The sequence below is a fragment of the Oncorhynchus masou genome, chromosome 31, assembly GCF_036934945.1.
Source record: "Oncorhynchus masou masou isolate Uvic2021 chromosome 31, UVic_Omas_1.1, whole genome shotgun sequence".
Taxonomy (NCBI): Eukaryota; Metazoa; Chordata; class Actinopteri; order Salmoniformes; family Salmonidae; genus Oncorhynchus; species Oncorhynchus masou.
In genome coordinates, this window is record NC_088242.1 from 85,697,444 (window position 1) to 85,710,270 (window position 12,827).

A 12,827-nucleotide genomic window follows, 5' to 3' on the forward strand; every position below is an offset into this window, starting at 1 on the left:
CGACCGTTCCCAGCCTGGAGCTTAAGCCGACGTTTCACGGTCCGGAACCTCCGCGGTCCGGAGGCTCCGGCGACGATCTACGGTCCGGTTCCTCCGGCGACGGTCCGGTGCCTCCAGCGATGACCCATGGTCCAGAGCTTCCAGCGATGCGCCCCGCACCGGAGCCGACCCCGACGTCCTGTGTCATCCATCATAGATGTCCACCCGGACCCTCCCCTATTGAGTCAGGTTTTCAGAGTCCGCACCTTTGGGGGGGGGGGGGGGGTACTGTTATGCCCTGACCATAGAAAGCTGTTTATTCTCTATGTTTGTTGGGGCGTGATAGTGACTAGGGTGGGTCATCTAGGTGTTTTTGTATTTCTATGGTGGCCTGATATGGTTCCCAATCAGAGGCAGCTGTTTATTGTTGGCTCTGATTGGGGATCATATTTAGGTAGCAATTTCCCCAATGTTATTCGTGGGATCTTGTCTACATTTAATCAAAGTTGAGAGGACTCTGTCCGAAAGCACCATGATTTTGGGCCAGTGGGCTTCTGTGTTACGTGGACATTCCAAAGTGAAGGGTTCCAGAGGACCTCCTGGGCGGAGGTGATGTCACTCTAGGAGAGATGTATAAAAAGACAGGCAGGAGAGGAGACAGATCCCACTCTCTCTGACTCTCCAAACCCTGCTGCAGGAGCCTTCCCTTGTCCTACTTGAAGACGGGGGAAGAATTTGGATAAACGACCTGGTTGAACCACACCAGACTTCACACAGTGGCTCCTGACTTCACATACCTTTACTTGTCAGTTGCCGTAGAGAAGTCTAAGGGAAAATAAGAACATGCTGTGGATCCTGGTGTTGGTGATTTCTCTCAGTGTGAGCAGTGAGCTAGTAGCTGGTCAGAGAGGTAAGTCTATAATCACTTTAGTATCTTTAGTGAGAACTTAATATATACTTATAGGTCAAAAATGTTGGAGAGATTTGAAAGTCTGGTAACACCTTATAATAACAGTGTCATGAATAAGGCATTTATAAATTAATGATTATAAATTGTATAAATGATTATGAATTGTAGTGCTTATAAATGCTTATACATGTTTATAAATGTTTACAAATAATTATTTCTATACATGAGTTATTATTAATAGTATATAAATAGTTTATTAATGCTAACTTCTTGGAAGTTATTATAGTGTTACCACCTTTACAGATCAAATTGTTTTGGGAGCCTGTGATAAATGTAAAATAAATGTCTTGTCAATGTCACGTAAAATTATATTTGTCTAAAATGCTACGTTTATATGATAATCATCCCAATTGAATGTCACTGTTTTTATTAAGCATATTCCTTATTTTCAGCATTCATATTCAGCATTAATTTACACATCTGAATTGCTAAGTCCTATCATCTTCATGGCCAATGGGCTGATTCATTCAGCAGCTTATGCTGTTGAGCAACTTGTCAAATCACACTGGTAGTGTCATTGTAGTGTTCACACCATTATTTCTGGAGCCTGTTTGCTAGGAATTCATACAGAAAACATTTCAGCTCCTAATGTGAAGACCACACTTCCCCTCCTCCATGCTCAAGAGATGTTGACACAACACAGATCCCTAAGGAGTTGTCCTAGGTCAAATAATATATATAGTAGGTTTCTATTGGAGCAGCACAACAGTCCCCACATACCAGGTTATCCCAGCATCCTATTCATCTGGGACACTTCTTCCTGGGTAAGGCCCAGACCTCATGCCCTGTAAATCTAACATCCACAGGAGTCCATAATTAAGCCTTAAAGTGAGTGACCTTGCCATGATTCTTGCCAACAACTGTGAAACATAACCAGACTCCAGCATAGTATCTGCTCTGTTCTTTCCAAGCTCTTATTCAATATCTTTCACATTGAAATTAGTGTGAAAAATTCAATGAATTCCTTATCGATCCAAATTTGAGACAAATTGGTTTTGCAGCAGTAGGAAAAAGCATTTGGCACAAACCCCATGACATGTAAGTCTCTGATGCATGTAATTCAGGCCAACGGATAGTCTTGGAATGCCAGCTCTTGTGGCAGGGGGATAGTAGCGCAGAGGCAGAGAGCCCACTCAGGTAGTAAAGATGATGAATGGGGAAGTGGATTATGTTGTTTTATAGAAGGACATCTGCATAGTTCATCCCCAACTCATTGCTCACTGATGACTTGAGTCCAACACAGATGTGCTTCCAAAACAATGTCACAAGAAGAGGAATGAGGTAGAAAAAAAGGTTTCTGAAAGGTTTCTTCAACTGTCCCCACAGGATAACCCTTTTTGGTTCAAGGTAGAACCCGTTTTGGTTCCAGGTAGAACCCTTCTGGGTTCCATGTAGAACCCTCTGTAAAAATATTCTATATGGAACCCAAAAGCGTTCTACCTTCAACCAAAAAAGCATTATTCAAAAGGTTCTCCTATGGGAACAGCCGAAGAACCCTTTTAGGTTCTAGATACCACTTTTCTTTTTTAAGAGTGTACGAGCAAGAGCTTTGTGATGTGACTAACATTCTGTTGCAACATGAGGAGGACTTCGGTGGGGTTGACATTAGTTTGAGTTGATCTTGGCATCCTATGATGATAACACCCCATTCACCTAAAATGTCTATTCTTACTATCAACTGACTCGTCCTTTGACTTTGGTTGAAACGTAGTATACTGGAACAGGAAGTATGTTCTGTCCATTGCCATGTGTCGCTAATACAGTATTATGAAATATTTAATTTTCAGATGGAGAAATCATCAATCAGATCAAGGGAACAAATCAAGCTCTGGCTGAGATCAAAGAACTGCTGAAACAACAGGTAAAGCCACTGTTTGGACGTACAGGGCAACTCTCTGTGAGAATGTCAGGTCCAGTACACGGTCCCATACAGTTTAATAATGTGAACTAATAGTGTATTTGTACCTCCATGCAGATCCAAGAGATTGTGTTCCTGAAGAACACAGTGATGGAGTGTGAAGCCTGTGGTGAGTAGCCTAGGCCAGTCAGCAGAAATAGATATGCCAGTTGGATGGCAGTAAATACTGTGGTGTAGCAGGCGAGAGCTCCTTCAGGCACATAAAACAGTTACTGTATTTTGAATACAGTACATACATTAATAAGTACATATTTAATATATAATTATGTATACATTCCACATAGTACATTACACCAATATATCAACAGCATGATTGCTATCTCTATTATATGTAAATATGGTACATTTATCATATTATTGGCTTTCATGTACTTTTGAATATATGCCATGTTTTTTTATTTTTTTTATTTTTACCAGATAAGTCGACAGAACAAATTCCCATTTACAGCAACTACCTGGGGAATAGTTACAGGGGAGAGGAGGGGGAATGAATGAGCCAATTAAGTTTCATTGCCTCCAGTAGATGGAGACATTGTACGGGAGAGCGCTACAAATCAGAACATTAATTCAGGTGGTCTACTTGACTGATGGATGACTTATCACCCTCTTCCCCCCCTAGGCATGCAAGGTCCCCCTCGCCCCTCCTGTGACCCTAACCCCTGCCACCCGGGGGTAAAGTGCATTGAAACAGCTGGCGGCACCAAGTGTGGCCCCTGCCCTGAGGGCATGGTGGGCAACAGTACCCGATGCATGGATGTGGACGAGGTAGGAATGGCAGATTCTAATATCTATTGAAGAGTCACATTTCGAACATATTAATACACTCTCTCTCCTCTGCTCCTGTGTAGTGTGTGGTGAAGCCTTGCCACATGGGTGTGCGCTGCATAAACACGTCCCCAGGCTTCCGCTGTGGCCCCTGTCCAACTGGCTACACTGGCCCTCAGGTGCAGGGAGTAAGCCTCTCCTACGCCACTAAAAACAAACAGGTAGACATTTTGGCTCAAGCAAAAAGCTTATGAGCTTGGCATTGGCAACATGTAAGGTTTTGTTTGAAGATATATGCATTATGGCTTTCTTTTTTGTATTTGAATTCTACTCAGGTCTGCAAGGACATCAATGAGTGCGAAGGACCCAAGAATGGAGGTTGTGTGGAAAATTCAAATTGTGTAAACACACCTGTAAGTATCAATAATAACCAATCAATGCCACTCAATACTGTATATTTGAAAATCCAGAGGTCTTTCCTCTGAGGTCTTGAGGAACTAAGTTTACAATGTGGTGGCGGTGTTTGTTGTTGTCAGGGCTCGTTTAGGTGTGGCCTCTGTAAGGCAGGCTATGTTGGGGATCAGCGCAAGGGCTGTAAGCCTGAGAGAGCATGTGGTAATGGCCAGCCCAACCCCTGCCATGCCAGCGGAGAGTGTATTGTCCAACGAGATGGGAAAATAGAGTGTCAGGTAATGGGATACAATTATGTTGCAATGGATCAATGTGAATATGAATACAGCCTAAATGTATACTGCTCCTTTTAATACATGTTGTCTATAGCATTCTGTTGGATGCAGATTGCCCTCTATTGATTCTGCTGAAATGGAATTGAATGTTAATTGACATTTCATGTACAGTCCATAACTCTGTCTTTATCCTGATTCACAGTGTGGGGTGGGATGGGCTGGCAATGGCTACTTCTGCGGATCTGATATTGACATTGATGGCTTCCCTGATGAGAAACTGGAATGCGCCGAGAGGAACTGTGCCAAGGTACACTATTATGACCTTGAAAAGACAACGGAAATCTGTGACTATACTATTTCAAACAGAAAGACTATACTATTTCAAACAGAAAGAAAATCTAAAGCAGAAAAATTAAATCACAGTGATGTGCTTTATATAGGATAACTGTCAAACGGTACCCAACTCTGGCCAAGAGGACGCAGACAAGGATGGTATAGGAGATGCCTGCGATGAGGATGCAGATGGGGATGGAATCTTAAATACACAGGTTACTGGTCTCTCTCTCGCTCATGCTTACTACAAGTATTTACACCCTATTTTGTATCTTAGTGTAAAGACAGGCTCTGATAAGACTCTGATGCCTCTATGGTAGGACAACTGTGTGCTGGTACCAAACGTCAACCAAAGAAATGTGGACGAAGACGACTTTGGAGACGCCTGTGACAACTGCCGTATGATCAAAAACAATGACCAGAAAGACACTGATATTGATAGACTGGGTGACGAATGTGACGAAGACATTGATGGCGACGGTCAGTATGCATGGACAGTATTTGACCGTGACAAGACTAATTCTGCTATTGCTGTAATACATGTCAATTGACATATGACAAAGATAATCTTCCCTACTACAGGAATCCCAAACAACCTGGACAACTGCAAAAGGGTTCCCAATACTGACCAGAAGGATCGAGATGGGGACAAAGTCGGAGATGCCTGTGACAGTTGCCCTTACGTTCCCAACCCTGACCAGGTCTGGTTTCGTATTGGATTATTGGCTGTACTTGTACACATTCTAGTCATTACAACATGTTGTACGTAACAGCACAACAAACTTTGGTTTGTTTGAATGATATTTATGTCCCCACAGTTGGATATGGACAACGACTTGATCGGAGACCCTTGTGACACCAATAAGGACAGGTATAGTAGTGTTACTAACTAGCTTTCTTTCCATCTCCCTGCCTTTAACCATTGTAGGCCTGTGCATGTGGATCCAATCTATTGGTACTCCATCATAAAAAATTACCTTCCAAATATTATTTGATATGTTATGTAATGACTTTGGATCAACACTTTCATAAACCCACAACAGTGAGAACTGTAAAATGGTCTCTAATGCTGAATCCTACCCCAGCCAAATCTCTGTCTTGGTCTCCTTGTGTTTTTCTCTACTACTCTCAGTGATGGTGACGGTCACCAGGACTCTCAGGACAACTGCCCTGCGGTCATCAACAGTGCCCAGCTGGACACGGACAAGGATGGCCTGGGGGACGAGTGTGACAACGACGATGACAATGATGGTATTCCTGACCTTCTGCCTCCGGGACCGGACAACTGTCGCCTCATTCCCAACCCTCTGCAGGAGGACTCTGACGGTGAGTCTAGCCATTTTTCAGCCCAGTTTCAAAACAGTTCTCCAATATATCTGTGTCATTTTGACATTAATGTTATCCTGTGTCTTCAAAGTCACAAATTGCTTCGATTTTCTTGTTACAGGTGATGGGGTTGGGAACCTGTGCGAGAACGACTTTGACAACGACACCATCATCGACAGCATTGATGTGTGCCCAGAGAACGCTGAGGTCACTCTCACAGACTTCAGGGCCTACCAGACAGTGGTGCTGGACCCGGAGGGAGACGCACAGATAGACCCTAACTGGGTGGTGCTCGATCAGGTATTGATGCATGCATTAAATCTAATCTAAGTCAAAGGGTGTTACAGTATATACAAATAAGTGCCAGGAGACATGTTAACTGCTTAAGTTACATAATTTTATCTGATTCTCTTTCCACAGGGTAGAGAGATCGTCCAAACTATGAACAGTGACCCTGGACTGGCTGTTGGTAAGAACAGCAATCACACTGTGTCTCACGTTGGATTCATTCAATAAACCAATTTATGTACCTTTAGAAACACACCCTGACCCAAACTCACGCCATTCTCTCAAGGTTACACGGCTTTCAACGGCGTTGACTTCGAAGGGACGTTCCATGTGAATACGGTAACAGACGACGACTACGCAGGCTTCATCTTTGGCTACCAGGACTCTTCCTCCTTCTACGTAGTGATGTGGAAACAAGTTGAGCAGATCTACTGGCAGGCCAATCCGTTTCGAGCAGTGGCAGAACCAGGGATACAACTGAAGGTAAAACAAAATCCTATACGCACATACTATATATGACTTATCCAGTCGTAGTAAAAGTCACGTTCATATACAAAATTCATGCCACCATACCACAACTCGGTCAATAGTCTGACCGACACACAACTCGCCCTTTGTAGGGAATACCCATAGGGCCAGTTTCTTAGACCAAGATTAAGTCTACTCATAGACTAAAAACCAGCTCAATGGAGAATAGATACATTTTCCAGTTTCTTCCCCCTTGAGCTGAAGTATTAAAACACCTGCCCAGATTGATACATTGGAAGAGATCCACAGTTATGTAACATTGGTGCCTATGCAATTGTGTTGACAACTAGGCTGTAAAGTCCAACACGGGACCAGGGGAAAATCTACGTAACTCCCTGTGGCACACCGGAGACACCAGTGACCAGGTGAAGCTGCTGTGGAAAGATGCCCGCAACGTGGGCTGGAAGGACAAGACCTCCTACCGCTGGTTCTTGCAACACAGGCCCCAAGATGGATACATCAGGTAGTAGGCTGCTATTAGACACAAGTCATAGGCGTTTGATGGCCTTTGGCGCAGTTTGACATTTATGACATGACATTGTCCTTTGATAATACACTCAATTTTAATTTGTGGCATTACGTGTACAACTGATTGAACTGACAACATTTTATAAGACCACATACTGTTGAACTTGAACAACACAAAATTATTTTCATGCATGTTTTCTCTTATCATATTATCCAAATGGTGTTCTTTACCACAATAGGAAACATCTTCCAGTTCTAACATACAGTACCAGTCAAACGTTTGGACACACCTACTCATTCAAGGATTTTTCTTTATTTTTATTATTTTCTACATTGTAGAATAATAGTGAAGACATCAAAACTATGAAATAACACATATGGAATCATATAACACATATGGAATCATATAACACATATGGAATCATATAACACATATGGAATCATATAACACATATGGAATCATATAACACATATGGAATCATAAAACACATATGGAATCATAAAACACATATGGAATCATATAACACATATGGAATCATAAAACACATATGGAATTATATAACACATATGGAATCATATAACACATATGGAATCATTTAACACATATGGAATCTCTGGTGACTATGGATTCTCGTTCAAGTGCTGTCTGTAAATCCAAATGTTGTAGCCCTCGATCTAGACTTGCCATTATCTTGCTGCTTCTATTGTCTGGAAATTGTCTAACCCAGGTCCTGACATTCTTACCCCTGTGGAATTAAGTAGTCAGAATGGCCTGAAGTTTTTGCATATGAATGTAAGAAGTCTTCTGCTTGATTTGGTGGATGTATGGATAAGAACTGCCAACCCTGATGGATTTATGCTTTCTGAAACCTGGCTTAAAAAATCTATTACAGACAAAAATATTGGCATAAATGGTTACAATGTTTTTTGTACAGATGGTAAATCTATGGGTGGTGATGTTGCTGTATATGTAAAAGACAAGTTCCCTGTGGTTTTCTGATTCCTGTTACTAAACCTAAGCAATTTGAATATCTGTCTTTCAACCTAAACCTTGGTGCATCTTTAAATATTGTTCTATCTTGTTGTTCTAGACCTCCATCTGCTACTGTTGGCTCTCTGGATTGTATTTTCAAATTGTTATCACATAATGTCAATTCTGAGTTTGTCCTGATGGGTGATCTGATTCAGGACTGGCTAACATCAACTCAAAATTCTATGCAATACCTATAATCTCATTCAGATTGTCAACAGTGTAACTAGGTTGAATGTAAAATATCCTCTTTGATTTATTTGATCTTAACCAATACTCCTCATCGTTTTAATGCTTCTGGTATTTTTGCAAATGACAAGTGATCACTGTGCTTGTGTGAGAGATGGTCAAATTCCTAAGAAATCTCCACGTGTCATTACGAAAAGAAACTGGAAGCGGTTTGACATTCAAAGTTTTTTTACATGATGTGTATAGCATTGAATGGAATAGAATGAATCCCTTATGTTGAACTAACCTTTTCTTACTTCCACAACGCATTCCAGGATGTATGCAATAGGCATGCCCCTGAAAAAAAATCAGGATTAAGGGCAGAGAGAACCCTTGGTTTACTAAGGAATTTACATAAGTTATTGTTCTTTTCTTTTTTAGTCAGGTCGGTAAATAAATATCAATTACAGTCCCATTCTCATTTGCTTCGAACAGTACCAAAAATTAGAACAGGTCATGGTAGAAATAGTTTTAGTTACTTAGCTCCGTAGTCCTGGAATTCTCTCCAGAACATTTTAAAATTTGATGATCTAGTCTCATTGGTGGAGTTTAAACACTTGTTCGATGTATATATCATAGAAGAGTGTAATTGTCTCTAATGTAATTGTTGTACTGTATCTGGGTTTATAGTTTTGTTTAATGTTGTGTTAGTGTATGTAAGTTGTTTTGTCTGAAACATTGTTCCCCCTGCTGCTATTGGACCAGGTCTCTCTTGGAAAAGAGATGTTATCTCAATGAGAAAAACCTTTATAAATAAAGGTCAAATAATAAAATTTAAATGTAGTAACCAAAAAAGTGTTAAACAAATTAAAATATATTTTATATTTGAGATTCTTCAAAGTAGCCACCCTTTGCCTTGATGACAGCTTTGCACACTCTTGGCATTCTCTCAACTAGCTTCATGAGGAATTATTTTCCAACAGTCTTGAAGGAGTTCCCACATATGCTGAGCACTTGTTGGCTGCTTTTCCTTCACTCTGCAGTCCAACTCATCCCAAGCCTGGAGGTGTGTTTTGGGTCCTGTTGAAAAGCAAATAATAGTCCCACTAAGCGCAAACCAGATGTGATGGCCTATCGCTGCAGAATACTGTGGAAGCCATGCTGGTTAAGTGTGCCTTGAATTCTAAATTAATCACTGACAGTGTCAACAGCAAAGCACCCCCACACCATCACACCTCCTCCTCCATGCTTCACGGTCGGAACCACACATGCGGAGATCATCCGTTCACTTACTCTGCGTCTCACAAAGACACAGCGGTTTGAACCAAAAATCTCAAATTTTGACTCATCAGACCAAAGGATAGATTTCCACCGGTCTAATGTTCATTGCTTGTGTTTTTCTTGGCCCAAGCAAGTCTCTTGTTCTTATTGGTGTCCTTTAGCAGTGGTTTCTTTGCAGCAATTCGACCATAAAGGCCTGATTCATGCAGTCTCCTCTGAATAGTTGATGTTGAGATGTGTCTGCTACTTGAACTCCATGAAGCATTTATTTAGGCTGCAATCTGAGGTGCAGTTAACTCTAATGAACTTATCCACTGCAGCAGAGGTAACTCTGGGTCTTCCTTTCCTGTGGAGGTCCTCATGAGAGCCAGTTTCATCATAGCGCTTGATGGTTTTTGCAACTGCGCTTGAAGAAATGTTCAAAGTTCTTGAACTTTTCCGCATTGACTGACCTTCATTTCTTAAAATAATGAAGGACTATTTTTTTTCTCTTTGCTTATTTGAGATGTTCTTGCCATAATATGGACTTGGTATTTTACCAAATAGGGCTATCTTCTGTATACCAGCCCTACCTTGTCACAACTGATTGGCTCAAATGCATTTGCCAGCAGTATACCACCCTGCATACCACTGCTGGCTTGCTTCTGAAGCAAGCGCAGGCTGGGAGACAAGATGCTGCTGGAAGTGGTGTTGGAGGGCCAGTAGGAGGCACTCTTTCCTCCGGTTTAAAAAACATCACAATGCCCCAGGGCTGTGATTGGGGACGCTGCCTTTTGGAAGGGATGTGAAACGGGTGTCCTAACTCTCTGAGGTCAGTAAAGGTCCCATGGCACTTATTGTAAGAGTAGGGGTGTTAACCCTGGTGTCCTGGCTAAATTCCCAATCTGGCCCTTAAACCATCACGGTCACCTAATAATCCCCAGTTTACAATTGGCTCATTCATCTCTCTCCTGTAACTATTCCCCAGGTCGTTGCTGTAAATGAGAACGTGTTCTCAGTCAACTTACCTGGTGAAATAACGGAGAAATAAAAATATTAAGAAGGAAAGAAATTCCACAAATTGCCTTTTAACAAGGCACATCTGTTAATTGAAATGCATTCCAGGTGACTAATTCATGAAGCTGGTTGAGAGAATGCCCAGAGTGTGCAAATGGTGGCTTCTTTGAAGAATATAAAATATATTTTGATTTGTTTAACACTCTTGGTTACTATATGATTCCATATGTCTTATTTCATAGTTTTGAGGTCTTCACTATTTTTCTACATTGTAGAAAATAGTAAAAATTATGAAAAACCCTTAAATCAGTAGGTGTGTCTGGTGACTGGTGCTGTAACTATTCTGGTTCAAGATGGTCATATTTTGGCTGCATATACACAGACAGCCTAATTCTGATCTTTGCAGAATTATTGGGAATATAATTGGTCTGCCTGTGTAAACGCAGCCTTTGTCATATTTTTGTGTTCCTTACTAGTCTCCCTATGTGTTTGTGTGTGTCATGTTCAGGGTGCGTTTCTATGAGGGTCCTCAGCTAGTGGCAGACACAGGCATCATCATAGACACCACCATGAGAGGAGGCAGACTGGGCGTCTTTTGCTTCTCTCAGGAGAACATCATCTGGGCTAACCTACGCTACCGCTGCAATGGTGAGCAGCACACTAATGCTGACCCCGCCCCCCCTTTAGAATACCCTTTTAACAAGCAGGAAGTAGAGGAGAATGAGGACCTTAGGGAATCAATTACGGAATGATTGCCTTGCAGCATCCCGATAATATAATTCCTATATTGAGAAATGGATGAAACTGGTCTCTGGCTAAAGGGGAACTGCATTTACCTATATTTTGTGCCTGCTTCTATGCCTTCACATTAGCATGAAGTGATACTGTGGCCGCATTTATATAGACTCCATCTAAATGACCTCTTGGTACACATACGACTAGTTTGAGGTTTTAGAGAGATATACATTTGAGGCAATCAGCAGTTGAAACAATTAAGTGTTTTCCCCACCCCTTTTTCGGTTAACAGCTGAGGGATGGGGCTCGAGGAATATAACCACTCCAAATTCATATACACCGCTATGGATGCAAGGACTGACATCAATGATATCAACATTATAGTTTCAAACATGGCTTGAGGCTATATAGTATGTTTACATTTACTTTGTTTATAAACAGAGTAAAACAGGCTTATATTTTGGTTTCTGATGCAGTACGATAGTTGAACTAAGCTTAAGTTCTAAGTTATATTCTTTAAGAATCAATGGGTACATATCCTTAATTTATGAAAACAAATGGATGCAGCAACTGCAGAATGCCCCTTTAATTATATTGGTCTGTTGGTTGTGTGGTATTGTAAAGACATTTGGACGTACTACAGACACCAACTAACTTAGAGTATGACTCATTTACAGTAGGTAGGCCTATTGCCACGCACAGATTCCATATTGACTTATCGCGCCCTCTCCCTTTAGATACAATCCCTGGGGACTTCGATACATACCAAGCCCAACAGGTCCAGCTGCAGTTCTAACAGGGCACGCACATCTGCCCAAATGAAGACTGAGAAGACAATGCATCTACAACCCCAACATTCCGGAACACATGTTTCCCAGATGAACAGTACAGTGTTGCTTCTTAAATGGCACCCAATCTCCTATATAGTGTACTACTTTTGACTAAAGACTATATAGGGAATAGGGTGCCATTTCAGACGAACCCAGTGAGATTTCACTCAGCAAAATGGCGGCTGACATATTGAGCACCACCAGCAATGACAGAGGATTTTCCTGTCTTACATTCGCTCCCCAATAATTCCAGTTCTCAGGGGACTTTTCTGTCTACCATTACTCTGTCACCAATATATAAATGTGAAAATGTATTTAAAAAAAAATAATTGCCAGTAAATGTGTTACATTGTGAGGGGACCCTATAAAAATAAAAACATTTGATATGCATTAGATTACATGTGATCAATTATTACTGTTGAGTGCCGTAGAAATAAATGTTTAACTACACATCTTTATTTTGCTTTAACACATGCTGAATATATACTGTAAGACTTACTTTTAAGTCAAAACAGTGAAGAAAAGT

General features: G+C 41.2%; 1 protein-coding gene across 1 annotated transcript; it reads left to right on the plus strand.

Moving 5' to 3' along the window:
- The first annotated feature begins 822 nt into the window (after positions 1-822).
- On the plus strand, positions 823-12,267 carry comp (cartilage oligomeric matrix protein). The gene is made up of 19 exons (XM_064953026.1): positions 823-889; positions 2,737-2,810; positions 2,925-2,976; positions 3,487-3,632; positions 3,716-3,853; positions 3,968-4,045; positions 4,169-4,321; positions 4,521-4,625; positions 4,759-4,866; positions 4,972-5,131; positions 5,234-5,352; positions 5,470-5,522; positions 5,784-5,977; positions 6,099-6,277; positions 6,398-6,446; positions 6,552-6,748; positions 7,084-7,256; positions 11,245-11,384; positions 12,209-12,267. Exons 1-19 carry the CDS (start codon positions 823-825, stop codon positions 12,265-12,267), a joined length of 2,244 nt encoding a protein of 747 aa, XP_064809098.1.
- Positions 12,268-12,827: the final 560 nt, after the last annotated feature.